The sequence below is a fragment of the Chanos chanos genome, chromosome 10 (assembly GCF_902362185.1).
Source record: "Chanos chanos chromosome 10, fChaCha1.1, whole genome shotgun sequence".
NCBI classification, from domain to species: Eukaryota; Metazoa; Chordata; class Actinopteri; order Gonorynchiformes; family Chanidae; genus Chanos; species Chanos chanos.
In genome coordinates, this window is record NC_044504.1 from 17,756,130 (window position 1) to 17,775,228 (window position 19,099).

The 19,099-nt window shown below is 40.7% G+C and overlaps 1 protein-coding gene across 1 annotated transcript in view; it reads right to left on the bottom strand.

Annotated features, from left to right (window-relative positions):
* Nucleotides 1-2,149: 2,149 nt before the first annotated feature.
* The window catches only part of slc25a21 (solute carrier family 25 member 21), a 70,482-nt gene continuing 53,532 nt past the window's right edge, over nt 2,150-19,099 (bottom strand). Inside the window, exons 4-11 of the mRNA XM_030786084.1 lie at nt 16,394-16,477; nt 10,534-10,600; nt 9,534-9,593; nt 7,888-7,995; nt 7,584-7,748; nt 5,146-5,327; nt 3,205-3,257; nt 2,150-2,976 (exon numbers count right to left, since the gene is read on the bottom strand). Of these exons, the coding sequence (XP_030641944.1) occupies nt 2,915-2,976; nt 3,205-3,257; nt 5,146-5,327; nt 7,584-7,748; nt 7,888-7,995; nt 9,534-9,593; nt 10,534-10,600; nt 16,394-16,477 (781 nt within the window). The 3' untranslated portion in view covers nt 2,150-2,914. The remainder of the gene's footprint in view (nt 2,977-3,204; nt 3,258-5,145; nt 5,328-7,583; nt 7,749-7,887; nt 7,996-9,533; nt 9,594-10,533; nt 10,601-16,393; nt 16,478-19,099) is intronic.

Here is a 19,099-nt window from a genome sequence, read left to right on the forward strand (position 1 = left end):
CTGAAAAGGAAAGGAAGGGGGGTCTCCATACATCTGTTTAGAATTAATTCCGATGGAAAGTGAAATGTCACATGGTTATCTTTAGCTGACTGTATAATCAGGCGTAAGACAGGCCAGAGAATAGTTACACTAAACAGGATCTAAAACACTAGCTGAGTACATGGTAAAGGTGCTAGGTAGATTATAAGAAGCACATGACCATAACCAGAGTATGTTCTTGGTGTATTAAAGGTTTAAACACACACAAGCAATTACGAATCCTTATGTTTGAACCAATCTGTTCCTGGAAAAAGCAGCCCGTTTGGGTTTCATGCAACAACACAGAGAGAGAACACTCAGGAATCTGAGTAAAAAATCCCGTAATTACACTTAAGCACTCATTAACCTCAACTAGTATAACTAAGTTCATCACAAACCAGGTGAGATATCCAAAAGGTGAGAAAACACATGCCGACAGCTACTGTCAGGCCTTGACTGAACTTTAAAGAGTCAAGTAGAAGAAGAGTCCACATAATAATTTCCTATTCACAACAATAATTATTTTACAAAATCTATCTGCTTATGAATTTAAAGGGGGACTGTACCATCAGACAACTACACCATGATGTGCATACAACACAAGCAGGGAAAAGAACCTGGAGGAGCAATGACAGCACAAATACACCTGGCTTAATCAGTGCAATAAATCCATTCAAAACTCTCAGTCCTCAAACAGCAAAACCAGCTTAGTGCAACTCAAAAGCGAACAATTTTCGTTACTGTCAGTACGTCACATAGCTTCAGAAAAGTCAATTAGGGATAAAGAAAAAAGACAACAAGTAGGAGGAAGAAAAGAGTGCAACTATGCCTTTTTCTCTTGTTATTACTCTCAGACTTCGTAAAGATTCCTATGAAAATTTTAGCGGCGTATTCAAGGCTCTCCTACATTGTGCTAAAAGAGGGCTTCAGACATTTTCCTTTCACCAGTCCAGTCCTTACAGATCTGTAAGCACTGAATGGGTGAGTGTATGGGGGAAGCTTTATGGACTGCAGATTTGTGTGAGAGGGGGAAGAAAGAGAGAGAGAGAGGGACAAAGAGAGGGAGAAAGAGAAAGAGAGAGAGAGAGAGAGAGAGAGAGAGGGAGAGAGAGAGAAATGGTGGTTTGCTAAAAGACAGGGCATGAAATTTCCTGCACATAGAGAGCAGCCTTCAAGGCGGGGCCACAGGTCTGAATGTGTTGGGTGTATGAGTGTATGTGTATGTGCTCACGGCAGCGAGAAAACGAGTGCGCGCCAGAGAGAAAGTGTGGCAGAAGACATGGGAAAGAAGTCAACTCCATTCCTTGTTCACATATTTGCATTTCTATGTTTTGTTATTTTAACATGTGTTGAATTAGGCTGCATTAGCCGGCAGGCTGAGAAAGCTGACTGACAGCTTTTTCTGGGCTAAGGCAACTGTGATGTTTGACGGGCATGTGGTGTAGCATAAAGCTTTGAGCAGGGGCAGAGAGTTATTAAGAAAAAATGATTTAACCAAATCCTTATTGCCATGATGACTGTCACCATGTATCGGCAAGTTTGCAAATACATTAGGCATCTTATTGCAACAAGATTTTTTGAAACAAACACTGGAAACAAATATTATCGATGTCAGAAAATGTGAAGGTTTTATTGTCACAAGTTTCACCAAATTATCTTTAACATTATTTCAAGAATTATTATAGAAATAGTGTGTAGAAAATACATATGACATTTAAAACACTGGTCCATCAGTATACTCTTTGAAGAGGATTCTATTTCCATCAGGACTGTGTTTTCAAATGATCTGCCATGGAAATTACATTCAAAACACGTTGAAAACACGTCTGAATACGTAAAATGTAAAACATTTATTATTTATTCCCGCAATTAAAAAATGTCAACTACATGGACGTGTACAAAAACCACCTACTAATTAATCCTAAAGCTTACATAGTCACTAAGTTTCATACATTTAAAACTTCATGAAAGAAAAAGAAATCACACAGACCAAGCACCAATAGTATTGTATTTTTTTTTAATGAAAAATAAAAAATATTACTTCTGTTATCCCTTTTGAGGCTGTATAGAATATGTCACAGCAAAAAAAAAAAAAGGTCTCTGCTGATTTTTCAACATAGAGTCTTGCTTATGGGGATGAAATTAAATGCATGTGCATTTACAAAAATCATGCACAGAAAATGAAATGAAAATCTTATGCAAGACTCCCCTGAAAATAAATGCATTGTACTTTAGCCTTAATATCCATGCACAAGTGTATGCTACAGAATGACCTGATCGTGAGATGGCCAACAACTCGATGTCTGTGTGTCTTCTCTCTTTGTCTTCAGTGCTCTCAGACACGCTCCTCTAAAATTCTAAATTCTGTTTTATTTATGGGAAGGGTTTCCTCCACTGACTGCATTGCCTTTGATGGTGAGGGTGTGGCAGGTCTGTTCATTTGTGTGTGGAAGATGGCTCCAATTCCCATAGAGATGAAAATCTGCTATGGTGTGTTGCAGCAATCCATTGACTGAAAAGTTACATTATTCAGAGGAATTGCATTTGAACGCAAGAAGTTCAGGCGAAATAAGGAGAGGAGACAAGAAGAGGCTCAGCATTGATCAAGCGTGCTGCTGCCACTGTATTACAAAAGCTGAATCATACAATATGGGTGCCAAGACATAAATGCTTATGCAGGTCGGGTAAAATTCAGTATAGGAGTACATGAGTGACTTGTAAATGGTACTGGCATAATGTACATGTCGTGCAGTTGGTACATTCAAGAAAAAGTAAAATGTTGAGGACTTTGCAGTTTATAATGCCTACTGGAGCTGTCTCATGAATTCAGGGAGGTCCAAGTATAGAACCCTGAGGTACTGCACTGGTCCCTGGTGTTGACCGGCGGTGGTTCTCATCACCAGTTCCTCTGTAGCCACCCTGACATGTATTCATATACTAACAGCATGACTGCACCTCCTATAAAGAGAAGGGCAGAGCACCTAAGTCAGAAATATTTTGCATGGATGAGGAGAGACCTATTTTAACGGTACCTTACCAGCACCAGCTTTAATAGCAATTCTTCTATGTTTCAGCATTTGTGTATTTTGTACTGAATTTTGTGACTTAAATAACCAAAAAATTGCCTTTGAACACCACAAAGCTACATTATCATCATCAAGTTTTGATTGCAGAATGATATATTACCTGGTCCAAGTCTCATTATCTTGGGAATCAGTCCTTTGTATAATGCCAGGTATCTACAACAATAGACAAGATTAATTTATAGGTTCTTCCAAGTAATAGGATTACACTTAAAGCCTCTTACAAACCATACAGACATGGATCATAGTATTTGTTTTCCTACAGGTCGAACTGGCAGGAAAACATCATTTTTCTTCTCTAGGGGCATGGTGCTATTTGTGATAGCTCATTGACTAAGTTTCAAGTTTCCCTGTCTGCGTTTTAGGTGTTTTTCTCTCTTTAACCACTGCTCTCTCAAACACAGGCACAAAAAATTGCACTCACATCCTGATTTAGTTGTTGCCTCATTCTTTCTGCTGATAGAACAGGTAAAGGGTTGTAATGGCTGACCGTGTTATGTACCTGCCCTAATGTGTTCAAGCTGATCTCTGGCTCTCCGCCTGGCGGTCTCCGTGTCCCAGCCACTGTCCCTGCCTGTGCTGGCGTTAATAAGGCTCGAGCCACTTCCTCCCTGCCCCTCTGTCTGATTAGACTGACCTACCGTGCGCCGTGCGCCTCGTTAGGATCTGCTTAACAACGTCTCCCATAGGGACCACTAATTAGCTGGGACTGTGTCGTGTTAGAGAGCTGGACAGGATGGGGCGGAGGGGGTACCCTCTCAGCACCCCAAAACTAAGACGGCTGTGGTGTCAACTCCCCCACCCATTCCAACTAGGCTCCAACTTACCTAATAACAAACAGCACAAGGATGGACTTACAGTTATTAAGTAAGTCCTTGCACACAGGGTGAAGGGGGCGCAAATCAAATGCCCTTCAGAGTCATAAAAGTATAAAATCCTTCTGACAGCCCCAAGAATGTCTGGCACTCAGGGTGTAGTGAGACTTCACTTAGTACCAGCACAGTCATGGGCTCAGTTCCTCAGATTAAAAAAAAAAAACTGAATTCACTCAAAATTTCACCAGTCTTCACATAATAAAACTCCATCATGAGAATAGTTTGTTTTATGGAATGATTGTAACCGCTTTGCAACATTGCTGTGTGTGTGTTTTTTTAAGATAAAATAACTGGTCATATTAGCTCAGTAGTTTGAAATTTAACATTTCTATTAATCTAATTTCCATTTAACATGGGATTCAAGTTTAATATAGTGAGTGAAATTTATTTCAAGGAAATCATACACTATTTCACAACTCTGAGCCTTTGATGAAGACCTGGTTAATTATGGTAATGCTAAGACAATATGGCAAAGAATGATCTTACTTATCATGACAGCTTTACTCATGAACTGCACGACAAGAGTTAAAAGCAAAATGGAAACCACTAATATCGTTTAATGACCTTCAATTTGTGAGATAAATGAACGCTTTAATACCTGCCTGACACTACCCTACACTATATCCAAGTCCCTCTGATGGTAAGAACACTATATGCAATCAAATATGCTGTCAAAATAAATTATATTTGACCGTTGTTATAACAGAAAGTAATTTTGCAAATGTACTTAAATATTAACATCTTTGATGTATCAAATGTACTTAAATGTTATGGTCTTTGATGTGTCTCATCGTTTAGCATTTTACTAATTTTTAATTCTTTGTGCTATGTCTCCCGAACACAGAACCAAGCCAAACACATGAATCAAAATAAACACTAATTACACTCAACATGGCACAAAACTCCCGAAAACTAATGCAAAAAAAAACCCCAACTCCTAACACTCCTCTTAGTATCACCAATATCAAGCAGACATGACATTAAATAAAAAATACTGCATTGTTCATTTGTGTTATAACCTCTCTGTTAGCTGTGGTCTAAAAACTTATGTTCATGGTTATTGCTATTATATATATTGTTAGACTGTTATATAGTTATTATACAGCTATACAGTAATATAATCATTACATATTATTATTATAGGCATAGTGTATGGTTTGGGTGCTTACCCTTCCTCTCGGTACACCAGGCTCATGGTTTGGAAGCAGCTGCGATACTTGATCTCTCCTGGGACTGGTTGTGGGCCCTGGATGCGGCTCTTGGCCACGTCAAAGGGAATGTTCACACAAGATGAGATGGTTCCTGACACCAAACCAATGGCAAACTTCCTCATGAACTCTAGAGTGGGGTCCTAGTAGGGAAAGAGGGGGAGAGGAAGAGATGGAAAGAACAGAGAAATGGTGTGACGAATGCTTTATTCATTACTGTATGAATCACAACTAAATTTTCATTCAGGTTTATTTATTCAAACAGCTTTCACCAGCAGTAGGACTGTGTGGCTTCAACCACATGGCATATTAATTTAAATAAATGACTTCCTTGTTCTACGGATCAAATGAGGATAACAATCACACATAGCAGCCACAAATTAGCTAAAGTTTGTTAACAGGGTGATTCACACCTTCATTTGATTACACCAGTAACTTCTTGAAAAGTATGTTCTATCATCCAGACATAATATATTGCAACACAAACAGAAATTGTACAGAGGGGGGGTGCTAAGCAAAGTGGCCAAAGATTTGAGAAACATCTTTCTAAAACATATTTTATTGTTCATCTGAGCATGTTACAGAATTATATGCTAAATCACACTGCATTTACATACCCTGCAATGATTTCACAAAATGGGCTGATTGGGAGTCTTTAACTGAAATTTGTGTCAGGTTCACAGACAGTTTTTTGCATTTTTAGTTTTGATTGGTTCTGCTTTACTGGATGATCGAAAAAGAGGGAAAGCACCCGTGGCTGAGAGTGGGAGAGAGAAAGAGAGAGAGAGAGAGAGAGAGAGAGAAAGAGAGAGAGAGAGAGAGAGAGAGAGAGAGAGAGAGAGAGAGAGAGAGAGAAACACATAAAGTAGACACGGAGGAGTGTGGATATGATCGCCAAGCGGCATGAAAGCACAGATCATTTTATGGTAGCAGGGGGCAGATTAGTATTTCCAAAGAGCAGCGCTGCTTTCTCATTGGCTGGCCCAAGTCACATGGTGTATGGCACTCTCAAGGAGAGGATTTATAAACAGGGTTCATGTAGGCAGACTGGGGAGGCATATGGGGACAATTTGGATAATTGGGCTGTGACTTGGCACCAGGGTATTACTGTACAAAAGAAACCCAGACCTGGAGAGCTCTGACAGCTAATTGGCCAGGATATTTTTACAAATGACAGCCGCCTCATCGGTCCCGGCCTTTCTCAAAGCAGTGGACACCCTGAGCGACGGGCTAAATCAACAGCTAATCTCAAATGGTGGAGCACAAGGGTTGGGTGTTACTCCTCACCCTTCTAACTACAACTCTGCCCTTATGCACTCACCAGTCAACACACAAAGCGCCACCATCTGTATGTCAAGAGTCTTGAGGTCTCCCAGCTCCTTAACACAATACTCAGTACTGCAATCTCTATGACATTAGCAGAGTGTGAAAAAGAAACCTTGACATGATGCTTCCCTGGTTTTTGGTGAGCAGTCTTAACATTTCAGATGAAATTCTCTAATGTGGCCAGGAGTCAGAAGTCCCAGGAAAAGATGAATCATCAGTTTGTCCGGATCAAGCAACTTGAATCTTTGTCTGTATGAGCTGGACTGCCGGGAACACACGGTAGAAAAAGGACACATTCCCCCTAAAACCTCAAAGGGCAGGCTCCCACTTAGAGACTGCATACGACATGGATCCAGTTCAGTTTTTGAACCCCTCTATCTCTCTATTGATAGACATTCAAATCCAGGCATGGTCAGACTCAGCCTCTCTCATGATTGAGTACTGGGTTTACAGCTTTGCAGGCAATGACATTCTCAAGAGAGGCTTGAGGGGGGGAATACCAACTCTCTCAACTTCCACTGTAAATGCCCCCAAAATAATACCACTTCTGCTTCCAATTAGTTCATTGGAGTTAATCTAATGCTCCAGTTTATACACGTGGAGCAGGCGTATGGTAACGTTTCCATTAAACAAAATTAACTTTTGTTTGGGAGTTGAGCCCTGCCGGATGTGTAATCTGAACCTTTGAGGATGTGATGGAGAGCAAACAGAGAAGGTATTAGTGAGGTTGATCTTTGCAGCTCCTCTCCTCTCTCTCTCTCTCTCTCTCTCTCTCTCTCTCTCCCTCCCTTCACCTCTACCTCTCCCACTGTTTCTCCATTCCTCCAATGCTCTCTCTTACACCCTAAATTCATTCTCAGTGAGTAAGACTTGTTAAAACCTCAGTCATGAATACTGCCTCTGACTTATTCAACTGCTGACTTATTTAATTGCTTTTGTAAACCCCTGTGTTCAAATGACAAATGGAATCAGACAACATCTTGGAGTATGCTGATGAGTGTGCAGTAAGATTTACTCAACTACCTCACAGAAATGCAAGAGGAAATGGGTTTAAATGTTATTGGTTGTGTTACCTGACTGGCAGGGAAAGCATCTTTGACGTTGAAGTAGAAGCCAAAATAGATCATGTTGAACACACCGTGACGTCCCAGTGTTGAAGTAAGCCCCTTATTTAGTCCACGCAGGCCAAAACCATCTGTTCTAATGATGGTTCGAGCTTGAGCAAACGTGGAGGGTTGCTGGTTTGAACATATCCAAAAGGAAAGTTGTTGAGGAAGCAAACAAACAACAAAACAAACAAATCAAAATTTTAACAAAGATTTAGCATTTTGACCAATTGTCAAGAAGAGATATTTTAAAAATATTGTTTTTATTTACCACTTTGAAGGAGTCTCTGTTGGCCTGCAGGCTAACTTTTACTACCTCAAAAGGGTTAACAACTACAGCCTCAGTCAAACCAGAGCCTAGGCCAGCTACTGAGAGAGCCTAGAACAGACACACAGAATCTTAGACATCTAGAATACAGAGGGCTGAAGTGGCAGCAGGGATTATGTGAGAGAATAGAGGTAGACAGGTAGACACCAAGACAAATAAATAATTAGGGGCATTACTTTGAGTGACAAAAGAGTGTCGGGTTTAGGCATTCAATTAGCTTATATTATGTATGTCAAGCAGAACTATGAATCACACTGTAAGCATTGTCATCTGACATTTAGGCTCTTAGGAGCCTGTTTGTCCAGACAGAGGACTTTGACTTTCACCTTGAAATTAACAAAACTGCCATTGTCACAGAATGCCATAGAAAAGAACGCTGATGCACAAGAGAGATAGAAATGAATAAACTGACAAGGGATTAGCTCACTTGTTAGCCCAAGATAAAAAAGCTTAATTTGGATATCACCTAATATTAAATTCAAATTCATCTATAGAAATCTAAACAGGAATATCATTAAAGACGGATTTGAGGGGTCGATACATTTTTTTTCTTATTTCATGCCTCAAGAGTGAGCTTCTGATTAGGAAAAAGGGAAAAAAAGCACTAAGAGTGGTGTGTGTGTGTGTGTGTGTGTGTGTGTGTGTGCCTGCATGTTTGTATGTGTGTATGTGTCACTCACTGTGCATGCTGAATGTAGGTGAGAGGTTGCTATGTATGGTACAGCAGAGGCTCACTGTTCAAACATGAGACTCACTAATCTTTGTCTGTCCCAGTCCAATCACAGTACAAAACTCATCTCCTCAAACATGTCACTCACTGTCTACTCTGTTGTCAGTCCACCTCTGTCAAGCATTCTCATTAAGTACCATGTAACCCAGTAAAGGGGGAGAGCAGGCTTACTGTCATCTATGCTCTATAGAGGTTACATACACACACACACACACACACACACACACACACACACACACACACACACACACCTAAAACTGTATTAATCCACACATATACATACATACATACACACACACACACACACACACACACACACACACACACACATATATATATATATATATATATATATGTATGTATGTATGTATGTATGTATATATATGTATATATATGTATATTTGTATATGAGGCCAGATTTGGTGTAACGTGGAGGAAGTGTAAGTCTGTGACATGGGTCACATGGTAACATGGGGTGTAAGGTGGCAGGGCTGAATGAGCTGAATGATCGATAATGTAAGTAAATATTTCGCCTGCTCAGGTAACACAAACAGGTTGAGGATGTCATCTTCATCACAGTGAGTCACTGCCGAGACAGAGGCACACCATCCATCAGTTCCTTGACAAGGTGTTGTCACTGTAATGGGCCATTTGTTACACGCCTCAGAGAACAGGATCTAGTTCAATTACACCTGATTCACACTGCCAGCGGGGTCAAAATGAGTAATACAGACATAACGGACAGCTATTTTTGTCTTTATGTGGAGGATTACATACGCATTTAACTTGTGTGTGTGTGTTCAGTATGTGTCTCTGTAAGTATCAATTGTAAGTACATGGGTATATGTGCTTGACTTACCAGACCAGGAGACAGCGGAGATAAGCTAAGCAGCTTTTTGTACTGCTCAAAGGTAAAGAACTGTGGAGGTGATCAATACAAATGAGCTGTCAGTGTCAGGAAATGTTCTCTGAACACACACACACACACACACACACACACACACATACACACACACAAACACACACACACACACACATCCCAGGCATGCTCCCACCCTGAGCAAACACAGCTCTGCTTAACAGGAGGGAGATCAGTAAACAACAAACACTCCCTCAACATACCATGAAAAACTCCAGTTCAGTTAAAATATTGAAAACTAGAACACACATAAGATGTATCTGCTAATTGGTCTAAAAGTCTCTGACATTTGCAGAGCATTAGTGGGTGCAGTAATTGAATTAGATAATCATTTAATCATATTATGGATCCACATTTAACCAAAACACCTATCTTAAATGTTTGTTTGCAAATGTTAAGGGTAACATGTGTCAATGCTATTGAACTGAGGCTTAAGTTCCATTTAATTTCTACTCTTTCTCCGCACATCCCCCACATCAGGCATCTATGTACTTGAACTAGAGCGATTGCCTGTGTTCCTCTCTGACTGTGTTTCTGTTTGTGTATATAACAGTCTCCAACAGGTCATTAGCAGTCAGAAGCTTTAATGCCGCAAAAAAAAGTGCAGCCCTAAGGCACAGGGCTAACCTAGAGGTATCCCTTGCAGCGCACACATACACTGTATGTAACTCTGGGACTAGAGCTAAGGTAGACAGCTGGGAGAAATCCCTGGCCATGTATGTCAATATTGAGAGTTCAGCCACAGCAAACATATGTGGCATGAGGACAAACATGGTGGATAGAGCCACATGTTTGATCCGTGTAGGTCCTCCCTCCTAACTGGACTATATTAAGCACCAGAGCCAGGAGGAGAGAGCCATGTCTTATGTGTGTTCATCAGGGTAGGCTGTGGAGGGTTGACTGCGGTAGAGTGATGGTGCCATGCAAGGCCTTTGGTTACCTTAACTGCTCTTTTTGGAGTCTCGGCCAGGATCGGGGGCAGGATACCCTTGTAGAAGCCATATACTCTAGACAGAAAATACTGGACCGTTAGTCATCAAAACCAAAACATGCTTAATCCATATTTAATTGCATTTCAACACTCTGCATTTGCTTTGGCGTACAAGTAAAATACATATACTGTCTTTTACGAATAAGCCATTCAGGTAAAACAAACTGTAGCCATTCAGTATTTCCATCACTGAAAGTATATAAAGTAGCACTCAAATGACCCTTAATATACCTATATAAAAAAAAAAAAAAAATTAAAAAAGGTATGTAAAAAAAACTTTCATAAGTAAAAAAAAAAAATATCTTAGTTAAAGCCACCCTTTCCTAAGCAAAAAGGAAAAAAGGGTGTTTATTGCATTAGTGGCATTCTGTTAGCATCGTCATTTTGCAGCAGGTGACCAAATGTGTTGAATGTGTAAATACAAAGTGCTCACATTAGTAGGCCTGAATCCACAGATAATAAATCATATCATATTACAAGACTCGGTCAAAACCACAGTCATCCACATCATTATCCGTCTACTGAATAATTTGTCAGAGCGTCATCTGTTCCTAACTGTTGTTTTCAGGGGCATGTCTCAGGTTTAAAAAAATAACAACAAGGAAAAGAAAAAAAACAGGTCAAACAGGTCCAAATCTTTAAGTAAGGAACAAACAGCAAGCAAAAAAGTCCCTTTAGTTTAACGACAAATCGTGAAGAGTTTGGGCATGTTAAACACCACATTTTCCTTTTTTTTCAGGATTCAGGGTTATCAAGGTACATGCATTTTTATTCAAAACAACTTGTCATGTCATCTTTAATTTACTATTGATGCTTAACATCTTTATTTTGACACTTGGTAGGGCTTAGAAAAACACCCACAAATTTGTCTGTATTTTGCCATGTTCCAGAATTACATTCATTATATGGGAGGAGAGTCTGAAATCACTAACTACGTCTTTTTCTGGTTAATCAGGCACCAAAGCATTTTTTGGCAAACAAGTGAATAAAATAAGCAAAGAATAAATGTCCACAAAACTGCAGATTCGTTAATGTAGCATAAGAATGTGTGTCCAAACTTCTATGCTGCACTTCATGAGGAGCTGTTTGGCAAATAACAGACCAGTGCTGTGGCATAAGTCAAGGAAGTGTTCTATGTACCATGTAGATAAAAAAGATCAATTCTAAAACATGGACAGAAACACTCGATAGCGCTCCCGTGAGATAAGTAAATGATCAACAAGCTAATGGGCATATGAAATGATCTTTTGTCAGCACTATTAAAATTCTCTCACAATTCTCTCTCATAGTCTTCAAATCTCATTCTTATTAAACAGCTCAAACAACCTAACACAGCAATTAAAAGCCTATCACTATTAGAATAACATACTCTACTAGAAAGTGTATTTGTAGTCAAAGAGAAATAGTGCTATTTAATGAGCTGCTATCTAATAAGAACTCCCATTGTATACAAGCCAAAGCCCTTTCTGTTTAAGATAGTGAGTTTGAGTGGTGGTGGTTACATTTGCATTACTGCAGCTTTTAACTACCAGGGAACACAAATCAGGTCTACAGAGCATGGCTGATAAAGATCATTAATACTAATGTGTTGTACTGCAGGAGTAAGACTGGCAACTTTGCAGCATACCAGAAAGGAAGACGTCAGCGCCTTGAGAGTCAGACTGTGTTTGCACAGAACACATATACATTTCTTCAGTTGTAACCTGACTCTGTTTCATTTTCAGTCAAACTCAAAGTCAGAACAAGCCCAAGCAGGAAACACCTGAGCTGCACCTTGTTCCAAACAGCAACAGTCACACTGAAGGTACACTGCCAAGCTTACTTTGAATTCAAGCATTTTAACAGTCATCATAATTATATAGTTTGAGGTTACAGTAGTGCAACAACAATCAGTTGTTGCTAAAAATAGATAAAAAGATAACATAAACATATTACACATAGTAAAGGTATAAGAATGATACAACATTAAGATACTAACTTGCGACAACCAAAAAACAAACAAATAAACAAAAACAACAAACAAACAAACAAACAAAAAAGAACTTAAAAAGCTATTTTGTCCTCAATCCACTGGGATCTCACTCATTAATCTGTTTTGGCAAATGAAAATTCTACAATGAAAACACTACTCAACAAAATCAGAGGCTTGTATCTGGGGTTTACAGAGGTTACAAAGGTAATTAAAGATTGACATTTGATAGCGACATTTGAATTCTCTATATCAAAAGAGTAATTTAAAAACTCCCGCAATAACTTAAAATCAAAAGTTTTGCTGATGCTAGTGGGAGTAAAAATAGCTTTACGTTCCACATCAGTAGTATATGGAGAGTTTCAGCAGTATTATGAAGAGTGCATCGAGCATCTTCATCTTCATCACTGTGGCTACAGTACCCTAAACTACAGTTTTAAACTGTAAATGACAGAATAATTCATTTATGCATTTATGGATGTGTTTGTGAGCATATGATAGAGAAAGAAAGAGCGAGAGAGAAATATGTTTCCAGGTATCTACCCACGCATGTATTGATATTGAACACACATGTGTGGACAGAGAGGACAGTGTAGCGTGACTCCTGCGTGTGAACTCCTGTTACTTTATTGTGAAAACATGACTCGGTAGTCAACAGAGATGTTCTCGGCTGATTGCGGCCGGGTATAAATATTATTGTTTCTACAAACAGAGATCAGCCGATTACCTTGAGCTGAGGGGCAATTCACAGAGAATGTGACCGCATCCTAAAGCATTTTAACCCAGGGCTAATTACTACAACACATCTCAGGGGATGACAAATTATCCATATTTCATCAACAGCTGATGTGTCAAATACAAAAACAGGTAATAGGCACCATAGACACGATGACAGATGTGACTTTTACCGGGAGGAGAGAGAGAGAGATAGAGAGAGAGAGCTATGAAAAAGAGGAGTGAAATTGCGGTGTGTGAGCCCTGTAGCATCCTCGGCCAAAAAGGAAGCCCCCCCCCCCCCCCCCCCCCCAGCCTCCATGTCAGCTTTGCAAATAGTTGCCGCACATTTCCTGGGTGTGGTTGATTTGAAGAGCCACTGGGTGATGAAATAAAACTTCAATTTGTTACACACACACACACATTCAAGACCCTATTTGACTGCGCCTCTTTTGAATCCTGATTTGAATCTAAATGTAAAAACACACACCAGGTCCCCACTCTGTTCACTCTAAGCAAATTTGCCTCCATTTAAGATCTTTGTGGATCCAGACGTCTGTTTGTATGGGTGTGATTTGTCTTTGATTTTCATAAAACCCATTTTCTCCTCTCCCACAAGTATCCACATAATTCAGCATAACAAAAAGAGAGGAAGGAAATGGTACGTAAACCAAAGCGGGTAATGGGCCAAAATGATTGATCCCTGTTTAAATTGCAAGATTAATGCTCAAAGACTTACAGACATATGTTGAAACTTTTGCATGAAATATATTGTTTTTCTAAACCACACTGATTATTTTATATTACCATAATTCCCTGAGGAAAAAAAAAATAGTTTGAGGTCCCAATTTACTATTAGTCCCACAGGAGACTACATGATCTCCCTGTTCTGGTCTTTGTCAACAACCTGCATGCTTCATCTGCAAGTATTACCATTCAGTCTTGTGAGTCTTTAACCTTGACACTGCCTGGGAATATCAGAGAGAGGAAATCACCTCATAAATCAGGCAGCATGACTAGAAAGAACAGAAGATCAGTTCTTCAACAATAGCATGCCTGGGCAATGCATTTTGGCATATCATTCTGATGTAGTATTTATGTTCACAATACCGACACTTGATCTACTATCAATCAGAGAGGCATCAATATTTTGCATGCAGAAGCTAGTGGCTGAACTACAACAGACACGTAACAGAAAGAGTGATTAGAATCTCATCCACTTCATATCAGTCTCACATCTATCTGGAGTGGTTTGAACATGTTTTGTGCAAATATTTACTTTCCTTTTCCTGAATGTTTGCCAACCATGTATGTGAAGTGACTGAAAAACAAGGAAATTCACCATAATGCGGAAATTTTTTCTAATGATTCCAATAAGCCAAAAACACAGTATGTTCAGATAATCTTTGTAAATTTACATCGGACTGTCTGTGACAAGTGTAATGGAGAGAGCCTGTTTGTTTGGCTCTACACTAATGCAATGAACAAATGAAACTTGTTTCTGTGGTTAACTTCCCTACATCTTTCATGAGCTAGAGAGAAAGAAAGGGAGGGACAGAGAGATGGATAAAGAAAAAGGAGAAAGAGAGAGAGAGAGAGAGAGAGAGAGAGAGAGACAGAGACCTACAAGTCAGTTACAATAAAGAGTGCTTGAAAATAAATAGGTACATATTTTTGAATTATTGTTTCCCAGAGTCCCTGAGCTGATTCACAGATGGGATATGTTCATCTCTCTCTGTGAGCTAATTGCCATCTTGGAGCCAAGGCTCAGGTTTCTCCCAAGTGGCCATGGAGAGAACCAAAGACAGAACGTCAGTGCAGCTCCTGCCCACACTGCCAGAGCAAGTTTATTTTTAATAATAATTTCACAACAGTGGGGCCTGCCATTATTTGTATAAATTATAACTAAGTGGTTCAGCGTGAGGGTAAGCTGCTGTTGGCTACTGGGCGGTGATTCCAGCCACAGCACAAATATACTCTGGGTGATAATTGGCTTTGAGGAAAGAGGGGGAGAGGAGCTGGTGTCTGCGGGGTGTGAGAGGGTGCACAGGGATGGAGCTGATGACAGCTCTGCAGAGGAGGGAGTATTTGCGAGCTGGTGAAGGCTCTCACAGCAGTGGCCTGCTGCGGCAGAGGAATCACACGACTGTCACCCGGGCCCTGCATGGCACTCACGCATGCAAACACACACACACACACACACACCCACACACACACCCACACACACACACACACACACACACACACACACACACACGCACGCATGCACACACTCCCTCTCTCTTTCTATTTCTCTCTCTCACTCACACCTCACAGATCAGTTTTTAGATCCACCATAAAACTGTCGTCTCGCCATAAACAGTAGTTTCCTCCCAAGTTGCACACTGTCTTGAAGAGTCAGTCACTATGCAGGGAAGGTGAGGGTGAGAAACAGGGAGAGAGGGTGAGAGAGAGACAGAGAAAGAGGGTGAAAGGGAGAGAGAGTGAGAGAGAGGGTGAGAGAGACGGGGGAACTATTGAAAGCTACTGAGGAAAAGTGAACTCCTGCTTCATTCCCTGGTCCTGCCACATTGCGTCATTACAGAGTGTGAGCTACAATGGCACACATAGAGCAAGCAACTGCCAAGGGCTCAATATAAACCTATGATCTCATTGTTCAGTCCTTCTCTTACATATTATATATTCCATGCCAGGTGTTATTAGAAATAGTGCTTTTTCTTAAAATGTTTCTCTTTTTCTCTAAGACTCAAACATCCCCTCCCACCAGGTGCATGTCTTTCCCATGTTATTTCTACACACAGACACACTAACACCTGTTTCACACAGAAAGCATGTGGGTGTACACACCAAGACACAGCTTAGTGCTGAGTGGTGGGAGAAAACCCAAACATGAGACTTAGAACACATGGCCTAGCCAAGGTTAAAAAACAAGGTTAAACATAACTGTTCACTGTCAAATATAATCACAGCAGAGAATAATTACACATATGAGTGTGAAAGCTCATATGACCAGATCATGAATGTGTTTATTTTTTCCAACAAACCTTTTTGTTTTCAAACATAATTTAATCAATGCAGCTGTATCACAAGTCAGCAAAAATATGTGCTTAGGCATTTGTGACAAACCCCTCAGCGCGGAATATTGTCTTGAAACAATCTCCGAGGCCTTTGTAGCTGTTTGGGTCACTAGTGCTTCTCTGAATCTGGAACCTGAAAGAAAAAAAAAATGTAACACAGTCAGAATAAGATATAACCCTATAAGTCATTCTCCAATGACATTTTTAAAATGAGTTGTATCCAGCATTCCAACATATCCAGCACTGAAGTTACTTCAAGTTACTTCAAAAGAGTAACAGATTGTTTTTGTAAGTTGACCATAGTTGTTATGACTGCTGAAAATAACCTCCTGATTATGTTAGTTTGTTATGTTACCTTTGAGACAGACAGCTCAAGTAGAGTGAAATTTAAATTTCATTTAATGCATTCTTCCTCTCTATTCCACATCCCTCCAGGGAAAGCAGTCCAGAGCAATAAGAGAGTATGTCTGGCCATATGATGTCAATTATCTCTACTGCTAGAAACAAGGAACACCATCTATTCATTGCAAACTGCAGACACACATCTCAAATTTCTGTCAAAAAGTGAAAGCTTCCTTGTCCTCTCTCCTTTATTTCATTCTCATCTGTTCTTAAAAAAGCTTCTGGAGGACTCCAGGTCCCTGTAGCATAGCTGAGAACTAAAACATTTACTTAACCCATCCTGTCCAATTAGCTCTGCGACTCCCCTTGCAAAGCCTTTCAGTTGCTAACTTTGTTGCTAACATGCTAGTAACACGCTAATAACAGCTCTGCAGTTACGTGTAAATTTTTAATATGATCTTAATGGTCAAGGGACTTTTTTGTTGTGGCAAATATGCTAGTAAGTCTCTAATAAAGAGCAACTACTTCTGTGTAAATGTTTAACATGATATAAGTGGTAGAGGTGAGCAAGGGGGAAAGCATGTCACGGGTTTTACAGTTTTACCCTTCTGAGGCTACATATGAAGCTACATATCTATCCTAAAACTGAGATTGAGAACTAGGAAAGATGAATAAGTGTCTTATCCACACTTACACATCCTAAACGCTTGTAAACACTCAAAACCTTTTGAAACAACGAAAAAACAAGAGAATGAAAAATAAAATTAGTGTTAGCAAAATGATAAGATAAATCATGACACGTTGGACCACAGAAACACAAAAAAGTGAGAAAGATGGGGGGGATAGAGGTGGAAGAAGGAAAGATTCTCCTCATATGGCTTTGACTGCCAGGTCAGGAGGTCAGCAGTTAGTCGTCCAGGCGGGTGCCTGATGGGGCCATAAAGTGCCTTGGTTCCATTGGAGGAGGGGGTTTAGTGAGGTGAGCAGCCTTTCATATCGCCAACAGATTAACATCTTAGAGGGGTGTCCGCCCAAATCCAATTTTGTGGATTCCCAAATAGCTTGTAACCCATGCTTGAAAACCAGTTAAAATGGCATCATAAATGGATGCCGGACACCATATTAAAAGAGAGGAAAAGACAGACTCTGAGAAGGCAGCCCGGGGGAGGGGTGTGTGTCGGACTGGGGGCACATAGAGGGGTGGGGGCATATACCCGGAAGATTTAAGACCAGTAGGGCTTGTAAACAAATTTAAATCTGCTTTAATTAAAGGCATATGACTTCAGGGTCAAGGACTGGAGGCGTCCAGTACCCCCAGTGCACAGTCATTCGTCTCTGAGGTGAGCTCTGCTGGGCTGGCCCACGCAGGCCCTGAGATTGGTGGCAGGACCATGGTCCATTCACAGCCCCTTGACTCCACACCTGACCCTGGGGTCACCTCATTTCCTTGTGCCCCTTCCCTACCCTGCCATAAAAGCCTGCGACCAAACAGCCTGGTCCAGGGAGTGAAAGATAATGGGGAAGACCCGAGGAGGCCCTGGCAGTAGAGGACGCCTCAAGCCCCTCAGAATGTGTCAACATGATGCCCCCTCACACTAGGAAGAACCACAAAAACAAACACTTAGAGCATGTCAGAGATAAGGCAACAAGGAGGAGCTGGTTCAGCCGTTTTGTTGCATGTCCTGTTTTTTTTACATAGATTAACCTCCCTAACAGAACATAAGCATGGTTTTAATAGAACCCCAACTAACACAGAGTGCAGGAAGAAAGAGGTGGCAGGATGTGAAGATTCTCAGAGGCTCTGGCTATCCAAGCAGGCCTTGGAGACAACCATCTTGTCATAAAATCAGCAGACAAATGAACGCGGTAAAGCCCTGGAGTTCATTTAAAAGATGCAGCATTCACCATCCCCCCAGTTCAGACCCAGAAAATAGAAGATATACTTCCAGGTGACAATTTCTGTGAGTTCATCGACAATCCCCTTACCCCCTGTACCCAGCTTTTACTGGCCCAGCGCGTCACTGTGGACGACCAGGTGAAGGTGAAGGTAAGGGCAGGTTAGTGCTTCTGTGACTGAGACGAGCGCTAGGGGGTAAATAACACTGGAGTCTCCACCTGACCCCAACTCCCTATAAAAGGGCAGATTCTAGGCGTCCAAAAAAGAGTATAAGTTAGGGTGAGGGATGGAGCGTAGTACTTCAGGCCTGTGTCGCGCATCAGGGCATTGTCCCCTTTCAAACTCCTTTGGTAATGGGCCCACTCTGGGTCCAACAGAGGGGGCTTTCACCCTTCTGAGTTCGAACCAATGGACTCTGGCCCAGTAATGATGATGTTTAAAAAAAAAAGCCCTGTGGGAAGGGTGGAAGGTTACTGAGTTGATCAAAAGGCTTGAGTTTGATGGGCTTGCTTTTAA